The 22117-nt window shown below is 45.8% G+C and overlaps 1 protein-coding gene across 2 annotated transcripts in view; it reads left to right on the forward strand.

Moving 5' to 3' along the window:
• Positions 1–1679: 1679 nt before the first annotated feature.
• Positions 1680–22117, forward strand: part of LOC143806444 (catalase-like) — a 72571-nt gene continuing 52133 nt past the window's right edge. The window contains exon 1 of one of the 2 annotated variants that reach the window (XM_077286999.1): positions 1680–1755. In XM_077286999.1, the coding sequence (XP_077143114.1) occupies positions 1690–1755 (66 nt within the window). In that variant the 5' untranslated portion in view covers positions 1680–1689. Of the gene's footprint in view, positions 1756–14545; positions 14639–22117 lie in introns of those variants that run through there. The other variant, XM_077286998.1, reaches the window with a different exon arrangement.

The raw sequence follows: 22117 nt of genomic DNA on the forward strand, positions 1-22117 counted from the left end.
CTCATCATCGGTGCAAATTTAAGATTAATTTCGTTCCATATTTAATTCTATAATGCTTTTCATTGGCAGAAATTTAAGATTAATTTCGTTCCATATTGCTTTTTTATGGTTCTTAATATAATGAGCAGAAAAATGATTGATTCACTGTTACATTGCAATTCCTTTAATCTGGTGAAAACTGGAAGTTTTAGGTGCTGGATCGCCAGCTACTCTGGACAAAAACTCATCATTTTCATTCTTTGGGAATGGAAGCCACCCGATCTCTTAATATATGACGCTGGCGGCTGATCCATCAGGAAAAGCATAACCGCCAGTGGAGCCACTACAGGAAAAGCCACCAGCTTTTTCCTAAAAGTGGGTTTGAGAGAAAACTCTAGCAGATGCGACGGTATCTAAAAGATGTCATATGCACATAGCCAGGGAGCAGAAACTCTAAATTACCCGCCAAAATTCAAAACTTCTCAAAAAAATGGAGGATCTGCTCGGTTTTTGCTCTGAAAACTCTGCAAGACAACTACATGTGCACTTACCTTCAGGATTTTCCTGAGTTTTTTGGAGAGGGTCCACGCCAAGAAAAAAAATCTGAACAATTTGCTGTACAAATAAAGGCTTGAAAGACTCTATTAACTCATACTGTAAAACCAGCCTGCAGTTCATCTGTTTAGTCTTTTGAGTGTTTTTTTCCCACTTCAAGTTGTGAAAAACGCATGGTGCAAAAACAACAAAGTATACATCACTTCTGTGAAGCGGCTCTTGATGGAATCTGCTCCAAATAAGACACTATCAAATCGAAAGGCTGCAAAAACCCTTCAGGAAAAAAAAAAGTTTATTCCAAAACTATTCAAAACTGCTTCAGGAAATGCATAACTCCTAAAAAAACAAAGGAGTTTTCACCAGAAAACTCGCCATTTTGTCTTGCCTCAGAAACCTCTATGTCCTCATACCGTTAGTGCAAAATCTGTAAGGTTATGTTCACATAACTGAGTTTTTATTCTAGGAGTTTTTGGAGCAGAAACTCTTCAAAAAGTACAAAGAGTTAAAAAAAAAAAAAGTTTTGATTTGAGAGTTGAAGTATGTGCACATGACGTCTGTTAAAATCATGCAAGTAAAAATCAGATATTGATGACTTATTTTAAGGGCGCAGTCAGACGGCCTGATAAATCGGACCGAGGTCGGAACGCAGTGCAAGGACTGGCCCGGCGGCTCTCTCAACCTGAGCGTGATAGCTTCATATACAGTATTTCTATGCGGCTTTCACTCTCGGGTCGAGAGATTCACGGCCAGTCCGAGCACTGGGGTCCATTCTTGGTCTGATTTATGCGCCCTATGATTGGCCATCAAACACCTATTAGGGTGTATACTCTCCCAGGCGGACTTTTTGACAATATAGGAGTCTTATGTTCATGTAGCATAGAACTTTTGTATGTGAACACAGCTGTATGGACTATCTGTGCAGTTGACTTTGCTGGTGCGCCGCTCGCCCTATACTGGTAATGTCGGCTCTGGAGACAGGGTGGATGCAGCACTCGATCTATCAGACATCCTCCTTGTTTAATAATGTCATGCTGTATAATCAGGAGGTTTATTACCAGCAATGCTTTACATACCTAAGCTGGAGGGAGGTGTAGGTGGCACCAGCACTATATATATGTCACGCTCATTAACTTCAAAGAACACACATTTGTCATCATGGCTGGACGATGTCTGTACCGTGCTCAGTTCCAGAAGTCTGGGAAAGAAGCCCAGGGTGCTCAGGTAATCACTAAACTTTTTCTTAAAACCGTATGTTAGGAGTATTTTTTTTTTACAGGTGAGTGAACTACTTTTAATGAAACCTCTCCAAAATACCACCCTCAAAATGACCATCCCTGATATAGACCAGATCTTTTGATGATATATTTTGGAATCCCTATCCATACTGGTCCACTTATGAGATGACCACCCCTGATCTAGACTAGATCTTTCAATGTTACCTTTAGCAATCTCCATCCATACTGGAAGTCTTCAGTTAGATGAGATGACCACCTCTGATCTAGACCAGATGTTTCGATGATATCCTATCCATACTGGAACTTTTCAGTTAGATGAGATGACCACCTCGGATGAAGACCAGATCTTTTGATGATACGTGTTGGAATCCCTATCTATACTGGACCTCTTACAATATATGAAATGACCACCTCTTATCTAGACCAGATGTTTCTATGATAAATTTTGGAATTCCTATCCATACTCTACATTTTCTATGAGTTGATCACCTCTGGTCTAGATAAGATCTTTCAATTATATATTTTGGAATTCCATCAATACTGGACCTTTTCTTCTTTGAGATGACCATCACCAAACTAGATCTGATGTTTTGATGATATATTTTGAAATCCTATCCATACTGGAGTTCTCTTTTTTTAGATAACCACCACTGATCTAGACCTGATCTTTCAACGATACATCTTGGAATCTATAGCCACATTGGACCTTTTTCCATGAGATGACCACCACCTATGATCTAGACCTGATCTTTCAATAGTACATCTTGATATCCCCATCCATATTGGATCTCTTGTATGAGATGACCATTACTAATCTTGACGTGATCTTCTGAGGATTTATTTTGGAATCCCATCCATACTGAACCTCTCCTTTGAGATGACCATCACTGATCTAGACCCCAACTTTTGATCATACATCTTTGAATCCATATCCATATTGGTCCTTTTCTATGATGTGACTACCAATGATGTAGACCAGATATTTTGATTATATATTTTGGAATATGATCCATACTGAACCTCCTCTATGAGACATTTACCCCAATCTAGACTAGATTTAAATCAAACATTTTTGGAATGCTTATCCATAAAGTACCTGAATTTTGGAGATGACCTCCATGGTAGTGGAGAGGTGGTCCACCAGGGAAGAAGGTTACTGTATGTAAGACATAATAGAGTTGATATCCATCTATCTGTACATAGGGTGGTCTTCTAAAAGATGTGGTCTTTTAGTGAGATTTAACTTTATATAATATTTGTATTTATTGTTTTATTTAAAGGAACCAATCAATGGCCAATTTCTGCTGGTGGCTAAGCCTGGATTTAGACCAATAGGTCTTCGAGGTCATTGGTAGTTGTATCTCTGAGAGTATTGTGTGGGTTCATGTTATGGATTATGTAGTTTGATATTACAATACAATAACTGAGTGCTGATCCTTCTCAGATCTTAGGTTGGATTGGACCACCCACTGGATCTCTAAGCCAAGAATGAGCAGGGATTTAAATGAGTCCACTGCATGGATGGATAGGATCACCGCATAGCCATAGGGGAGGGCCGGTAGTGAAGACCTCCAAGGTTTCCTATGTGTTTGAAGTCCCACTAATTCACACCAGCAATTATCATCTCCATTTCGTACATCATAGTCCTAGATCTGCCACCATGACTGGGCAATGAATAATTCCCTCTGTTGTATACGGATCGGGCTGCCGTGTAATTAAAGGGCAATGTCATCACTCAGCATTCGTCTTATCCATTATGTTGTCATGCTCCAAAAATATTTTCTTTTTGTTTGGAAACATTTAATTACTGCTAGTATTACATATCTGACGAGTGCGATCTCCTACATCACGTGCCTTAGAGCCGACGCAACGACCGGCTCCACTTACCTTCATCTTGTGCCGAAATCACTATATTTTTAAGGTATGATATTAATAATTCTGGTTGTAGATGGGAAAATTTGCTCCAGCTCAACACTCAGGATGCTCTTGGTAAAATGTATATGGGAAGACACACGATATGGAGAAAAGTATGTGCCCCCTCCAGAACGTTTCCTGACCTACTGTTCTACATCCATAGACATTAATCTGGTGTCGCTCCTCTGCAGATATAACGGCTCCCGCTCTTCTGGGAAGGATTTCTACAAGATTTTGGAGGCATCTGTGGGAATGTTTGCTCCTTCATCCAGAAGAGCATTTGTGAGGTCAGATCCTGATGTTGGACGAGATGACCGGGATCAGTCTCTATGAGGTCCGAGCTCTGTGCGGCTGCTCATGTTCTTCCACCAAATTCCCCCGAAACCTTGTGCACTGGGCTCAGTCATGGGGGACAGATAAGGGTCTTCCCCAAACTGTTCCCACAAAGCTGAAGCTACAATTGTCCACAATGTCTTGTGCTGAAGATGAAGATTTCCCATCACTGGAGCTGAGGGTCCGAGGCTGGGCCCTGATAACAGCCCATAGCATTATCCCCTCCACCATCTGTACAGGGGGCACAATGCAGTCAGGGGGTAATGTCCTCCTGGAATCACCAAACAAAGACTCCTCCATCAGATGCAGATAGAGAAGTGCGATCCGTCACTGCACAGAACACGGCTCCTCCAGAGTCCAGTGCTGGAGGCCTTACACCACTCCATCCGACGGTCGACATTGTGCTTGGTGATGTACGGCTGCATGCAGCGGTTCGGCCATAAAGCTCCTGGTGGGAGCACACCAGGGAGGGGGGAAGGATGTTATACACCGCAGGTATCCGGGCCGAGGGTTATACACCAGGTGTAATTGGGTTGGAGGCAATAAACTGGGGGCAATGGTGTCAGATGATATACACCTGTCAAGCAAGAAAAAGATAGACTAATATGGTATGCACAACCAAGCCAATAGAACCATAAATCAATATATCTATATCAAAACACCTTTATTATCACCTCAAAAAACACATAAAAACATTTAAAACAGTATCAAAATCATATACACACACCATACCCTGCAATAAATGACAATTCAATGATCATGCCAATAATAACATATAGACATATATTGCTCTAAATGTGCCAAGTAAGCCACCCAGTAGGGAATGCCCACTGTGGCTGCATAAGTCTGGCCCAAATGTATTGGAATCTAAAGCCTGAAACACCAAAAATAGGAGTCCATACTGAATCCAATCCCCAGGTCCAATGTCATAGCATACCAAGTCATAATAACGGATACAACCTGTGATCGGTCCAGTCAGATAAGCAACATGCAGCAGGGATAAGCGGCACGAGGCTACATAGCAGGGGTTAAATCCCCCCAAAAAAATAGTGGAGACAAAGAGCATAAATAACCCACAGATAAGAAAGGGTATGGTGGGAGCAGGCCCCACGCGTATCGCTGCCGCAGCAGCTTCGTCAGGGGAAGTGATTAAAGGTGCACATTTCCGGTTTAAATAGCACATTGAACGACAATAATTACATACCGCTGTGTGTGGAGTCCCATGTGGGGAGGGGAGAGAGGATGGTAAAAGCCGGGAAGTGAAGATACCGCCATGGCATCGGCATGGTAGCCGGCATAAACAAAACGTCCATTAGGTAAAGTGCGCGTGCGCACACCACGACCCCCAATAGGGTCGTGTTGCGCATGCGCAATACCAGCCGGCCGGACCTGAAGCAGGGAAAAAGGCTATGCAATGAAAGGAATGGGGAGAAAAAAAAAGAAAAAAAAAAAAAGGAAGGAGCGCAAACCAAAGAGGAGGGGAAGACAAGATATATTGGGATATAGGGAAAGGAGGAGATGGATATGTGCCAGGAAGGTGCCAAATGTGCCCGAACAAGGACCCGGCTGATAATTTACAGGGGTCACAACCCAGTTAAAACTTAATCAGCATATGTTGCCTAGAGGGGAGAAAAAGTTGGTTAGTGAGCGTACAAGCACACACAAAAACAATGTGCGACTACATATCGGCAATGACCCACAGTAAAAATAATAATAATAATAATAATAATAATGGGGCCCCAGAGTATATCCCCAAGGCCAATACATATTGGTTAACTGGACACATATAAAGTTATTCTTTATATATATGTATACCACTATACAAATATCCCTCTCCCAACCACTATAGTCCAACTAATATTAGACAAATGTCATCCGGGTTCAGGCTGGAGAATCAGCCCTTTGTTAAAGATCCTCCATCTAACTCGGCCTCAAAAGTCCACTTGATCTTCATGGACCCAATATGGCCAATCTTGTATAAATCTTCAATTGAAGGTAAGTATTGCCATGGAGTCCGCAGTATAGTCGTTGGAAAATATTTCCTCCACATCCAATGTCCTCCCATCCACTTCAATGGAACTCTACATCCACCCTCCATAGGTTATACCATAGTCCGATGTTTCTCCTCGGGGCACAGATGATTCCCATGTATTGTGAGCATCCATTGAGATCAGCATCAGACCCCTCTTCAAGATACGTCATCAGCCTTCCTAAAAGGAATAAGTGATAAGTCGTCAAGAGAAGGGGTCAGACACCCAGGACACAGCGTTCACCCAAATGAAAAAACCACAACCCCAAACAGTATCCATCTTATCCCAGGAATCCCGTGAAGAGTAGTTCCTCATTTAGGCCTCTCGGGGTAACCGCCTGGAGGTCGAAAATCCATCTGGACTCAGCACGCAGGAGATGGTTACGTATATCACCACCCCTCTCACCACAAAAGACCCTCTGTAACCCCACGACTTGAAAATTATGGGGGGAGCCCCTGTGCATTGACAAGAAGTGTGCCGCCACAGGGGTGAGAATTTTACCTTTGTCCTGGTCCGTGGCTGCCAGGCGTATGGTAGATATATGTTTCTGTGACCGCTTGCGTAGTTCCTGGGACGTTTGCCCTACGTAAACCATGTTACAGGGGCATATTAAAGCATAGATCACATTTCGGGTCTTGCAATTTATGTAAGCTTTTAAAGTATGCCTGCTGGAGTTGGTGGGGTGTACAAATGTGTCCCGGGTAGGCCTCATGAAGGGGCAAACATTACATTCCCCACAGGGGAATGACCCCTTAAGGGCAATACCCCTATTTAGTTTGACTGTGGGTCTGGAAAAATGACTCCTGGTCAGCAACTGTCTCAAATTAGGGGCTCTTCTAGATGTTAAAAGAGGCCTAGTGCTGACGATCTGAGTTGTTTGCGTGTCTGTTTGTAATATCGGCCAATGCCTGGTAAGAATGTCTCTTACCTGCCCCCAGTTATCATTGTAATCCGTGATGAATCTGATCTGTGATTCTCGAGAGCGCTCTGCAGAAATCAGAAGCGAAGCCTGGTCCTGTTGTTTTGCCCGCTGAAAGGCTGTCGCAATCACCCGTTTCGGATAGTTCCTCTGTCTAAATCGGTCTGTCAGGTCTCGAGCTTGTGTTAAAAAGTCCTGATCCAGGGTACAATTACGTCTAATGCGTAGAAATTGTCCCGTTGGGACGCCCGCCTTGGTGTGCCAGGGGTGAAAACTATTAAACTCCAAAAGGGCGTTGGTGGCGGTGGGTTTCCGGAAAAGATCCGTCGCCAACCTATTCCCCCTCTCGAAGACCTTCAGATCCAAGAAGTTAATAGAGCTGTTGGAGATAGAATGGGTGAGGAAGATGTTATGAGGATTGGAATTGAGACCGTTGATGAATTCCACACAACCCTCCTTAGTACCCAGCCATATAAAGAATATGTCATCGATATATCGATGCCAATTCCGGACTTGATTTTGAAACGTCAAGGATGGGTACACAAACTTCTCCTCCCACCAACCTAGGAAGATGTTTGCATAGGTCGGTGCGCATTTCGCCCCCATCGCCACTCCTGCTGTCTGTAAATAAAATGTTCTATCAAACAAAAAGAAGTTATGATGGAGTACAAATCTTAGTAAATCCAAGAGAAAGGAATCGTGCCCCCGGTCCGTGTGTGTATTTTTGTCTAGGAAGAAGGCAACCGCATTCAAGCCATCACTGTGCTCGATGTTGGAGTATATCACCAAACCCAGACTCCTCCATCAGATGCAGATAGAGAAGTGCGATCCGTCACTGCACAGAACACGGCTCCTCCAGAGTCCAGTGCTGGAGGCCTTACACCACTCCATCCGACGCTCGACATTGTGCTTGGTGATGTACGGCTGCATGCAGCGGTTCGGCCATAAAGCTCCTGGTGGGAGCACACCAGGGAGGGCGGAAGGATGTTATACACCGCAGGTATCCGGGCCGAGGGTTATACACCAGGTGTAATTGGGTTGGAGGCAATAAACTGGGGGCAATGGTGTCAGATGATATACACCTGGGGTGATGGGACTAATTGAGAAACCTAAATTCAGTAATCAAGAAGGGAGGCCCAATAGTTTTGTCCATAGTGTATATTCTAAGAGGATATTGACTTTTAATATGGTCATATATCATAGTGTCCTGAATATACTCTTACATTTATATTTTTATAAGCCATTTTCATATTTATGTACAATTTTTGCTTCCGAAGTGCTACATTTTGGCCACAATAATAGGGAGCAGTCAGCCAACCATTAATTAGAATGATTTTAAGCACTGTGCAATGTTCGGAGACATTTATGGCCTCACCCATGATTCCTAGAAATCCCTCCAGCGTAAATGTCATGATGCAGCAGATAAATATTTATATTAGGTTCATTTATATTTTACTGTTTTATATAGAAGTGTCATAGACGCGGCATCTCAGAATACCAGGTACAAAGATTAATCATATAATGGACAGTTCTGCAAGTACTTTGTGCTTAAATTCTTCATGATTTTCAGCTTTTCATGACATAATTAGGTTTTATTATGATAAAACCGGAAATATCTAAGTGGCACTGGGATCCAGTTCTTACTGATCATAAGGGCGATCATAATAGGTGATATGACAGCTCACCTCCTCCTCCTGTACAATGATCGATAACACCTCTATATACAGTAGATAACACAGGATCCACCATTCACAATAGGTGATGTCACAGCTCACCGCCTCCTCCTGTACAATGACTGATAACACATCTATGTACAGTAGATAACACATGATCCCCCATTCACAATAGGTGATGTCACAGCTCACCTCCTCCTGTACAATGACTGATAACACCACTATATACAGTAGATAACACAGGATCCCCCCATTCACAATAGGTGATATCACAGCTCACCTCCTCCTCCTGTACAATGACTGAAAACACATCTATGTACAGTAGATAACACAGGATCCACCATTCACAATAGGTGATGTCACAGCTCACCTCCTCCTCCTGTACAATGACTGATAACACATCTATGTACAGTAGATAACACAGGATCCACCATTCACAATAGGTGATGTCACAGCTCACCTCCTCCTCCTGTACCATGACTGATAAGACCTCTATATACAGTAGAGACCACAGGATCCACCATTCACAATAGGTGATGTCACAGCACACCTCCTCCTCCTGTACAATGACTGATAACACCTCTATATACAGTAGATAACACAGGATCCACCATTCACAATAGGTGATGTCACAGCACACCTCCTCCTCCTGTACAATGACTGATAACACCTCTATATAGAGTAGATAACAGGATCCACCATTCACAATAGGTGATGTCACAGCTCACATCCTCCTCCTGTACAATGACTGATAAGACCTCTATATACAGTAGATACCACAGGATCCACCATTCACAATAGGTGATGTCACAGCACACCTCCTCCTTCTGTACAATGTCTGATAACACCTCTATATACAGTAGATAACACAGGATCCACCATTCACAATAGGTGACGTCACAGCTCACCTCCTCCTCCTGTACAATGACTGATTGTCACGCTCACGCCCTGACTGGTAGGCGTGAGCTCGGGGGGTTTGTGGCCCCACTGTGCCACAAACCAGACTACCCTGGAAGGGGCGTGACTATGACAGCTGCCTGGGTTTTCACTGGAGCCTCTGATGGTGAGGTCAGGCTTGTGCAGCAGGCAGCTGCCAGGTGCTACTCCAGGGTGGTGTCTAGCTGTGGCTGCTGATCCCACTTGGGAGACAGGAACACCAGGATTGGTGCAGGCATCAGGCAGGACTGGCAGAAGAGCATGGCTGAAACTCAGATGAGTAGGCTGGCACGGCTGAGACAGGGCTGGCAGAGACACAGCAGAGATCACAGGGCTGGCAGAGACACGGCAGAGAACACAGGGCTGGCAGAGACACGGCAGAGAACACAAGGCTGGCAGGAACACAGGACTGGCAGGGACGGCAGGAAACACAGGACTGGCTAGGACGGCAGGAAACACAGGACTGGAAGGCACGGCAGGAACGGTAGGACTGGCAGGAACACGGGATTGGCAGGAACACTGGATTGGCAGGCACGGCAGAGAACACAGGACTGGTTGATGTGGAGTAAGAAGGAACTGGTAGGGACCTGTTCACACAGGTGGTGCGGGAACGGATAAGAAATATGAAGGAACAGGTAGGACCTGTTCACACAGGACATGTAGGTATGGAAATAAACCAGAAGGAAGGGAGAATGAAGGAACAGGTTGAGACCTGTTCACACAGGAAGAGAACCGCAAGGCAGCGGATAGGAAAAGTAGAGCAGCAAGAGATAGCGCAGCAATAAAAGCAAAGTAGAGCAGAACCACAAGGAATGTGGAGAAGAGCTGCAGCAAGAGATTCTTACAGCAACGGGAGCGGAGCAGAGATGAACGGAGCAGAACCGCAAGGAATGCGGAGAGGAACTGCAGAAAGAGATTCTTACAGCAACGGGAGCGGAGCAGAGATGAATGGAGCAGAACCGCAAGGAATGCGGAGAGGAGCTGCAGAAAGAGAATCTTACAGCAACGGGAGCGGAGCAGAGATGAACGGAGCAGAACCGCAAGGAATGCGGAGGGGAGCTGCAGAAAGAGATTCTTACAGCAACGGGAGCGGAGCAGAGATGAACGGAGCAGAACCGCAGGAGTGCGGATCAGAGGTAAAAGCCACAAAGGTACAGAGCAGGCAGAGCTGCAAGAGTGCAGAGTGTAAGCAGACTGAGAACACAAGGAAAGACACAGCAGGGAAGGAAGCCACAGACAAGAAGACCGAGATAAGACTAAGTACAGACAAGGCAATGGAACAAGACACAAGGACAAAGACACAGGGACCAGGATATACTGCCTCCTGGAGGGTGGACAACAAGACCAAGGCAAAAATACAGAGAAAAGCCTCCAGAGAAGGAGTAACAGAGCAATTCCTGGCAAACTCAGCAGCTAAACACTAACTGAGCAAACACATTGCACAGGCCCAGAACACTGGGTGGAGCTGCACTATATACTGGAGGCCTCTTGGTAATTGGTCAGGAACAGATTAGACAGATGCACCTGATTGCTATAAGAACCAGAGAGTTCAGGCGCCGCCCCCCTATACACAAAGCCATGAAGCATGCAGAGAGCAGAGACACAGAACATGGAGCCGGCATAAAACAGAAACCACATCATGGCCTGGAGCAGTGGGTAAGATAGTGTGAGAGATGTGAGGCCATGCCGTGATGCCAGCAGAGTTGTTACAGTACCCCCCCTTTACGGCCCCTCTTCTTCAAGCCCGCCAGAATAACTTGTAGAAGAAGGATAGGAGCACACATAGTCCTGGCCAACATGACATCTTCAGATTAGAATAAGGCAGGCGGGCCACCAGGAATCTCAGAAAACAAAGTCTCTTTGTGCTCTGCAGGGTTAGCTTCATCAGAAATCTTGGATAGCAAAGTCTCATTGTACCCAATGGGGTTAGCTTTCTCAATGGACTGGACCATTTCCTCAGGGTAGACAAGAAGCAGGGACTTGGAAGCTACCGACTTGTTATCTTCGCCAGCCGGCCACATGGAAGCCGAAGGAATACTCACAGGATACACATTCTGCCCGATATCCAGAGACAAACTTTCAGGTAGCAGAGATGTTCTAGAGTACTGAACACAGGAAAAGTCATTAGAGATGAGTGTGGAGAGCATCAGCTCCACCGGGTCAGAGAAAAATTGAGGTGAACAAACTTCTGTTTTGAAGTCTTCACCAGCCGGCCACAAGGACGCTGAAGGTATAAACATAGGAACCATCTTCTGCCCGTTATCCAGAAGAAATCGTCCAAACGGCGGGGATGTTCCTAGGAACGGATTACAAGTAGAGTCGTAGGAGATGTGAGGAGAGATCGTCACCGCTTTCCCATCTACGGTGACATTAGCACACCTTGACTCGAAGACTAACTGTTTACTGGTATAGTCGCTGGAGATGTGTGGAGACATCCTCACCGTTTCCCCATCTTCGGTGACGTCAGCACACCTTGACTCCTCGACTAGCAGACCAGCTGAAGAAGATGTCACTGCTGAGTGTCTTTGATGCATGGGAACCAGACACTTCTCAAGACTGGGTAAGTTCAAACGAAGCACTTTACTGGAACTCTTGATCAGAGCGGGTGGTAGAGTCCTTGGCTCAGAATGACCCATGGGCATAACAGACAGCATACGGAAAACAAACTTCTTCGTGTATAAGGCTCCAACTTGGAGCTGTAGTTGTCCTTGCAGGACTAGACTGCTTTTTAGCAGGGCTCGGCCATAATCAAGCAACGCCCACACCGGGTTCTGGAGCTGTAAAACGGAGACCATACACCGACTCCGTATGATAGGCGGCTTAAACACACCAAAGCTCCCGGAAGGCAGTGAAACAGTCATTAACTTAGATGGAGAGGAAGTACTCTCGCCAGGGGCAGCCTCTCCTACTGGCCCAGGGCTTTGGAGCTTTACATCCCCTGGACTGAGACCATCTAGGTGTTCCTCACAACAGCAGCGACATTGTATGCCCTTCTTATGGCTGATTTCGGGCTGCTGCTTTGCCAGCCCACTCTCATCAACCTTCTTAGGCTTCACACGGGTAGCTGCATTAACGGGTAGAGGAACTGGGGGGTCACAGACGGTCATGGCTTGATGTGGGGGTTTCTTCACGGGTTTCGCTCGTCTGGAGCGCCTCTCGGATCTAGATGGGGAAGACTTCACAGGAGTAGCAGGACGAGGCTTGTCAAAGACTCTACGGAAGGCCACCAGGAAGGCCCCTAGGTTCATGACGATAGGATCCCCTGCTTCCCAGAGGGGAGTTATCCATATTAGAGCATCTTCGGCCAGGTAGGACATGATGTAACCCACCTTGACCCAGTCAGAGGGAAAACAAGCTGCATTCTGCAGGATGTAGCGTAAGCACTGTTTCAGGAACCCCTGGCATTCTTCAGGATTCCCATAGAACATAGGTGGGTCAGCTGGGTAGTGCTCCTCCTCATAGGCCTGAAGTTGCTTGAAGAGAGCATTAGAGACTATAATTGGGTCAGAGGTCTCTTCAATCTGAACCACCCTTGGTGGAACAAATTTATCAGGTTGCTCATACGGGCAGAGAGAAAGTTCATCATGCTCTGCGAGCGGTAGGACATGGGATACAGCGGAGGCCATGGCCTGTGCAAACTGTCACGCTCACGCCCTGACTGGTAGGCGTGAGTTCGGGGGGTTTGTGGCCCCACTGTGCCACAAACCAGACTACCCTGGAAGGGGCGTGACTATGACAGCTGCCTGGGTTTTCACTGGAGCCTCTGATGGTGAGGTCAGGCTTGTGCAGCAGGCAGCTGCCAGGTGCTACTCCAGGGTGGTGTCTGGCTGTGGCTGCTGATCCCACTTGGGAGACAGGAACACCAGGATTGGTGCAGGCATCAGGCAGGACTGGCAGAAGAGCATGGCTGAAACTCAGATGAGTAGGCTGGCACGGCTGAGACAGGGCTGGCAGAGACACAGCAGAGATCACAGGGCTGGCAGAGACACGGCAGAGAACACAGGGCTGGCAGAGACACGGCAGAGAACACAAGGCTGGCAGGAACACAGGACTGGCAGGGACGGCAGGAAACACAGGACTGGCTAGGATGGCAGGAAACACAGGACTGGAAGGCACGGCAGGAACGGTAGGACTGGCAGGAACACGGGATTGGCAGGAACACTGGATTGGCAGGCACGGCAGAGAACACAGGACTGGTTGATGTGGAGTAAGAAGGAACTGGTAGGGACCTGTTCACACAGGTGGTGCGGGAACGGATAAGAAATATGAAGGAACAGGTAGGACCTGTTCACACAGGAGATGTAGGTATGGAAATAAACCAGAAGGAAGGGAGAATGAAGGAACAGGTTGAGACCTGCTCACACAGGAAGAGAACCGCAAGGCAGCGGATAGGAAAAGTAGAGCAGCAAGAGATAGCGCAGCAATAAAAGCAAAGTAGAGCACAACCACAAGGAATGTGGAGAAGAGCTGCAGCAAGAGATTCTTACAGCAACGGGAGCGGAGCAGAGATGAACGGAGCAGAACCGCAGGAGTGCGGATCAGAGGTAAAAGCCACAAAGGTACAGAGCAGGCAGAGCTGCAAGAGTGCAGAGTGTAAGCAGACTGAGAACACAAGGAAAGACACAGCAGGGAAGGAAGCCACAGACAAGAAGACCGAGATAAGACTAAGTACAGACAAGGCAATGGAACAAGACACAAGGACAAAGACACAGGGACCAGGATATACTGCCTCCTGGAGGGCGGACAACAAGACCAAGGCAAAAATACAGAGAAAAGCCTCCAGAGAAGAAGTAGCAGAGCAAGGCCTGGCAAACTCAGCAGCTAAACACTAACTGAGCAAACACATTGCACAGGCCCAGAACACTGGGTGGAGCTGCACTATATACTGGAGGCCTCTTGATAATTGGTCAGGAACAGATTAGACAGATGCACCTGATTGCTATAAGAACCAGAGAGTTCAGGCGCCGCCCCCCTATACACAAAGCCATGAAGCATGCAGAGAGCAGAGACACAGAACATGGAGCCGGCATAAAACAGAAACCACATCATGGCCTGGAGCAGTGGGTAAGATAGTGTGAGAGATGTGAGGCCATGCCGTGATGCCAGCAGAGTTGTTACACTGATAACACATCTATGTACAGTAGATAACACAGGATCCATCATTCACAATAGGTGATGTCACAGCTCACCTCCTCCTCCTGTACAATGACTGATAACACCACTATATACAGTAGATAACACAGGATCCCCCATTCACAATAGGTGATGTCACAGCTCACCTCCTCCTTCTGTACAATGACTGATAACATCACTATATACAGTAGATAACACAGGATCCCCATTCACAATAGGTGATGTCACAGCTCACCTCCTCCTCCTGTACTATGACTGATAACACCTCTATATAGAGTAGATAACAGGATCCACCATTTGCAATAGGTGATGTCACAGCTCACCTCCTCCTCCTGTACAATGACTGATAAGACCTCTATATACAGTAGATACCACAGGATCCACCATTCACAATAGGTGATGTCACAGCACACCTCCTCCTCCTGTACAATGACTAATAACACCACTATATACAGTAGATAACACAGGATCCCCCATTCACAATAGGTGATGTCACAGCTCACCTCCTCCTTCTGTACAATGACTGATAACACCCATATACAGTAGATAACACAGGATCCACCATTCACAATAGGTTATGTCACAGCTCACCTCCTCCTCCTGTACAATTACTGATAGCACCTCTATATACAGTAGATAACACAGGATCCATCATTCACAATAGGTGATGTCACAGCTCACCTCCTCCTCCTGTACAATGTCTGATAACACCTCTATATACAGTAGATAACACAGGATCCACCATTCACAATAGGTGATGGCACAGCTCACCTCCTCCTCCTGTACAATGACTGATAACCTCTCTATATACAGTAGATAGCACAGGATCCACCATTCACAATAGGTGATGTCACAGCTCACCTCCTCCTCCTGTACAATGACTGATAACACCTCTATATACAATAGATAACACAGGATCCACCATTCACAATAGGTTATATCACAGATCACCTCCTCCTCCTGTACAATGACTGATAACATCTCTATATACAGTAGATAACACAGGATCCACCATTCACAATAGGTTATATCACAGCTCACCTCCTCCTCCTGTACAATGACTGATAACATCTCTATATACAGTAGATAACACAGGATCCACCATTCACAATAGGTTATATCACAGCTCACCTCCTCCTCCTGTACAATGACTGATAACACCTCTATATACAGTAGATAACACAGGATCCACCATTCACAATAGGTGATATCACAGCTCACCTCTTCCTCCTGTATAATGACTGATAACACCTCTATATACAGTAGATAACACAGGTCCACCATTCACAATAGGTGATGGCACAGCTCACCTCCTCCTCCTGTACAATGACTGATAACCTCTCTATATACAGTAGATAGCACAGGATCCACCATTCACAATAGGTGATGTCACAGCTCACCTCCTCCTCCTGTACATTGACTGATAACCTCTCTATATACAGTAGATAGCACAGGATCCACCATTCACAATAGGTGATGTCACAGCTCACCTCCTCCTCCTGTACAATGACTGATAACACCTCTATATACAATAGATAACACAGGATCCACCATTCACAATAGGTTATATCACAGATCACCTCCTCCTCCTGTACAATGACTGATAACATCTCTATATACAGTAGATAACACAGGATCCACCATTCACAATAGGTTATATCACAGCTCACCTCCTCCTCCTGTACAATGACTGATAACACCTCTATATACAATAGATAACACAGGATCCACCATTCACAATAGGTTATATCACAGCTCACCTCCTCCTCCTGTACAATGACTGATAACACCTCTATATACAGTAGATAACACAGGATCCACCATTCACAATAGGTTATATCACAGCTCACCTCCTCCTCCTGTACAATGACTGATAACATCTCTATATACAGTAGATAACACAGGATCCACCATTCACAATAGGTGATGTCACAGCTCACCTCCTCCTTCTGTACAATGACTGATAACATCACTATATACAGTAGATAACACAGGATCCCCATTCACAATAGGTGATGTCACAGCTCACCTCCTCCTCCTGTACTATGACTGATAACACCTCTATATAGAGTAGATAACAGGATCCACCATTTGCAATAGGTGATGTCACAGCTCACCTCCTCCTCCTGTACAATGACTGATAAGACCTCTATATACAGTAGATACCACAGGATCCACCATTCACAATAGGTGATGTCACAGCACACCTCCTCCTCCTGTACAATGACTAATAACACCACTATATTGTTGTGAATTTGGATTCTGGGCTCCCCCGGTGGCTACTGGTGGAATTGAACTTGTGACATCATCTTCCCTGTTCACCTGTTCTGATTAGATCTGGGTGTCGCTATATAACCTGGCTTCTCTGTTAGATGCTTGCCGGTCAACAATGTTATCAGAAGCCTCTCTGTGCTTGTTCCTGCTCCCAGACATCTACTAGATAAGTTGGACATTCGTCCATGTTTTGTTTTTGTATTTTGGTTCCAGTTCACAGCTGCAGTTTCGTTACTGTGTCTGGAAAGCTCTTGTTGATCAGGAATTGCCACTCTGGTATTATGAGTTAATGCCAGAGTCCTAAAGTAATTTCTGGATGTGTTTTGTTAGGGTTTTCTACTGACCATGAAAGTATGCTTTCTGTCTTCTGCTATCTAGAAAGCGGACCTCAAATTTGCTAAAACTATTTTCCTGCTGCGTTTGTTGTTTCATCTCATATCACCGCCAATATATGTGGGGGGCCTCTGTCTCCTTTTTTTTTTTTGGGCATTTCTCTAGAGGTGAGTCAGGTCTTATATTTCCCTCTGCTAGCATTATTTAGTTCTCCGGCCGGCGCTGGGCATATAGGGATAAAAAGTAGGACATGCTACCTGGCTACTTCTAGATGATGCGGTAGGTTTAGTTCATGGTCAGTATAGTTACATCTTCCAAGAGCTTGTTCCTATAGAGGCTTATGCTAGTTCTCTGGCCATGGAGATCATGACAGTTTGACCGGCCACTAAAGGGTTAAAATCCTTGGCTGAGAAAGGAGAGAAATAAGAAGTCTGCTGAGAGTTTTTTTTTTTTTTTTTTTTCTCTGTGCTCTTAATTGGATCACTTGCCAGTCTGTCTATGCTGCAGTCTTTCTTTTTTTTCTCTCTCCTTATAATCTTTGAATGGCTTTGTGTTCACCTGTTAATAATGGATCTTCAGAGTGTAACTGCAGGTTTGAATAATCTCACCACGAAAGTACAAAATTTGCAAGATTTTATTATTCATGCTCCGGTATCTGAGCCGAGAATTCCTTTGCCGGAATTCTTCTCAGGGAATAGATCTAGCTTTCAGAATTTTAGAAATAATTGTAAGCTATTTTTGTCCCTGAAATCTCGTTCTGCTGGAGACCCTGCACAGCAGGTTGGGATTGTGATTTCCTTGCTCCGCGGCGACCCTCAAGACTGGGCTTTTGCATTGGCACCAGGGGATCCTGCGTTGCGCAATGTGGATGCGTTTTTTTTGGCCTTGGGCTTGCTGTATGAGGAACCTCATTTGGAACTTCAGGCAGAAAAAACTTTGATGTCCCTATCGCAGGGGCAAGATGAAGCTGAAATTTACTGCCAAAGATTCCGTAAATGGTCTGTGCTTACTCAGTGGAATGAGTGTGCCTTGGCGGCTACTTTCAGAGAGGGTCTCTCTGATGCCATTAAGGATGTTATGGTGGGGTTCCCTGTGCCTGCGGGTCTGAATGAGTCCATGACAATGGCCATTCAGATCGATAGGCGTCTGCGGGAGCGCAAACCAGTGCACCATCTGGCGGTGTCCACTGAGAAGACGCCAGAAAGCATGCAGTGTGATAGAATTCTGTCCAGAAGCGAGCGGCAGAATTTTAGACGGAAAAATGGGTTGTGTTTCTATTGTGGGGATTCTACTCATGTTATATCAGCATGCTCTAAGCGTACTAAAAAGCTTGATAAATCCGTTTCCATTGGCACTTTACAGTCTAAATTTATTTTGTCTGTGACCCTGATTTGCTCTTTGTCATCTATTACTACTGACGCCTATATCGACTCTGGCGCCGCTTTGAGTCTTATGGATTGGTCCTTTGCCAATCGTTGTGGGTATGATTTAGAGCCTTTGGAAACTCTTATTCCTCTGAAGGGGATTGACTCCACCCCATTGGCTAATAATAAACCACAATACTGGACACAAGTGACTATGTGTATTAATCCGGATCACCAGGAGACTATTCGTTTTCTGGTGCTGTATAATCTACATGATGATTTGGTGCTGGGATTGCCATGGCTGCAGTCTCACAACCCAGTCCTTGACTGGAGAGCTATGTCTGTGTTGAGCTGGGGATGTAAGGGGACTCATGGGGACGTACCTTTGGTGTCCATTTCATCATCTATTCCCTCTGAAATCCCTGAGTTCCTGTCTGATTATCGTGACGTCTTTGAAGAACCCAAGTTGGGTTCACTACCTCCGCACCGTGAGTGCGATTGTGCTATAGATTTAATTCCGGGTAGTAAATACCCAAAGGGTCGTTTATTTAATCTGTCTGTGCCTGAACATACTGCTATGCGAGAATATATAAAGGAGTCCTTGGAAAAGGGACATATTCGTCCATCGTCATCTCCCTTAGGAGCCGGTTTTTTCTTTGTGTCAAAAAAAGACGGCTCTTTGAGACCATGTATTGATTATCGGCTTTTGAATAAAATCACGGTTAAATATCAATACCCATTGCCGTTGCTGACTGATTTGTTTGCTCGCATAAAGGGGGCCAAGTGGTTCTCTAAGATTGATCTCCGTGGGGCGTATAATTTGGTGCGGATCAGGCAGGGGGATGAGTGGAAAACCGCATTTAATACGCCCGAGGGCCACTTTGAGTATTTGGTGATGCCTTTTGGTCTTTCTAATGCCCCTTCAGTCTTCCAGTCCTTTATGCATGATATTTTCCGCGATTTTTTGGATAAATTTATGATAGTGTATCTGGATGATATTCTGATTTTTTCGGATGACTGGGACTCTCATGTCCGGCAAGTTAAGAGGGTTTTTCAGGTTTTGCGGTCTAATTCTCTGTGTGTCAAGGGTTCTAAGTGCGTTTTTGGGGTTCAGAGAATTTCCTTTTTGGGATATATTTTTTCTCCCTCTTCCATTGAGATGGATCCTGTCAAGGTTCAAGCTATTTGTGATTGGACGCAGCCCTCTTCTCTTAAAAGTCTTCAGAAATTTTTGGGCTTTGCCAACTTTTATCGTCGATTTATTTCTGGTTTTTCGGATGTCGTTAAGCCATTGACCGATTTGACTAGACAGGGTGCTGATGTTGCTAATTGGTCCCCTGATGCTGTGGAGGCCTTTCAGGAGCTTAAGCGCTGTTTTTCTTCTGCCCCTGTGTTGCGTCAGCCTGATGTGACTCTTCCTTTTCAGGTTGAGGTCGACGCTTCTGAGATCGGAGCTGGGGCAGTGTTGTCGCAGAAAAGTTCTGACTGCGCCGTGATGAGGCCTTGTGCCTTCTTTTCCCGTAAATTTTCGCCCGCTGAGCGGAATTATGATGTTGGGAATCGGGAGCTTTTGGCCATGAAGTGGGCGTTTGAGGAGTGGCGCCATTGGCTCGAGGGGGCCAGACATCAGGTGGTGGTATTGACTGACCACAAAAATTTGATTTATCTTGAGACCGCCAGGCGCCTGAATCCTAGACAGGCGCGCTGGTCATTATTTTTTTCTCGGTTTAATTTTGTGGTATCGTACCTACCAGGTTCTAAGAATGTTAAGGCGGATGCCCTTTCTAGGAGTTTTGAGCCTGATTCACCTGGCAACTCTGACCCCACAGGTATTCTTAAGGAGGGAGTTATCTTGTCAGCCGTTTCTCCAGACCTGCGGCGGGCCTTGCAGGAGTTTCAGGCGGATAGACCGGATCGTTGTCCGCCTGATAGGCTGTTTGTTCCTGATGATTGGACCAGTAAAGTCATCTCTGAGGTGCATTCTTCTGCGTTGGCAGGTCATCCTGGAATTTTTGGTACCAGGGATTTGGTGGCAAGATCCTTCTGGTGGCCTTCCCTGTCACGAGATGTGCGAGGCTTTGTGCAGTCTTGTGACGTTTGTGCTCGGGCCAAGCCTTGTTGTTCTCGGGCTAGTGGATTATTGTTGCCCTTGCCTATTCCTAAGAGGCCTTGGACACACATCTCGATGGATTTTATTTCAGATCTGCCTGTTTCTCAGAAGATGTCTGTCATCTGGGTGGTGTGTGACCGTTTTTCTAAGATGGTTCATTTGGTTCCCCTGCCCAAATTGCCTTCTTCTTCCGAGTTGGTGCCCCTGTTTTTTCAAAATGTTGTTCGTTTGCATGGTATTCCTGAGAATATCGTTTCTGACAGAGGAACCCAATTTGTGTCTAGATTTTGGCGGGCATTTTGTGCTAGGATGGGCATAGATTTGTCTTTTTCGTCTGCTTTTCACCCTCAGACTAATGGCCAGACCGAGCGGACTAATCAGACCCTGGAGACATATCTGAGGTGTTTTGTGTCTGCTGACCAGGATGATTGGGTTGCTTTTTTGCCATTGGCGGAGTTCGCCCTCAATAATCGGGCCAGCTCTGCCACCTTGGTTTCCCCGTTTTTCTGTAATTCGGGGTTCCATCCTCGATTTTCCTCCGGTCAGATGGAATCCTCGGATTGTCCTGGAGTGGATGCGGTGGTGGAGAGATTGCATCATATCTGGGGGCAGGTGATGGACAATTTAAAGTTGTCCCAGGAGAAGACTCAGCTTTTTGCCAACCGTCACCGTCGTGTTGGTCCTCGGCTTTGTGTTGGAGATTTGGTGTGGTTGTCTTCTCGTTTTGTCCCTATGAGGGTCTCATCTCCTAAGTTTAAGCCTCGGTTCATCGGTCCGTATAAAATATTGGAGATTCTTAACCCTGTTTCCTTCCGTTTGGACCTCCCTGCATCCTTTTCTATTCATAACGTTTTTCATCGGTCGTTATTGCGCAGGTATGAGGCACCGGTTGTGCCTTCCGTTGAGCCTCCTGCTCCGGTGTTGGTTGAGGGTGAGTTGGAGTACGTTGTGGAAAAAATCCTAGACTCCCGTGTTTCCAGACGGAGACTCCAGTATCTGGTCAAGTGGAAGGGATATGGCCAGGAGGATAATTCTTGGGTCACTGCATCTGATGTTCATGCCTCTGATCTGGTTCGTGCCTTTCATAGGGCCCATCCTGATCGCCCTGGTGGTTCTGGTGAGGGTTCGGTGCCCCCTCCTTGAGGGGGGGGTACTGTTGTGAATTTGGATTCTGGGCTCCCCCGGTGGCTACTGGTGGAATTGAACTTGTGACATCATCTTCCCTGTTCACCTGTTCTGATTAGATCTGGGTGTCGCTATATAACCTGGCTTCTCTGTTAGATGCTTGCCGGTCAACAATGTTATCAGAAGCCTCTCTGTGCTTGTTCC

The sequence above is a fragment of the Ranitomeya variabilis genome, chromosome 2, assembly GCF_051348905.1.
Source record: "Ranitomeya variabilis isolate aRanVar5 chromosome 2, aRanVar5.hap1, whole genome shotgun sequence".
NCBI classification, from domain to species: Eukaryota; Metazoa; Chordata; class Amphibia; order Anura; family Dendrobatidae; genus Ranitomeya; species Ranitomeya variabilis.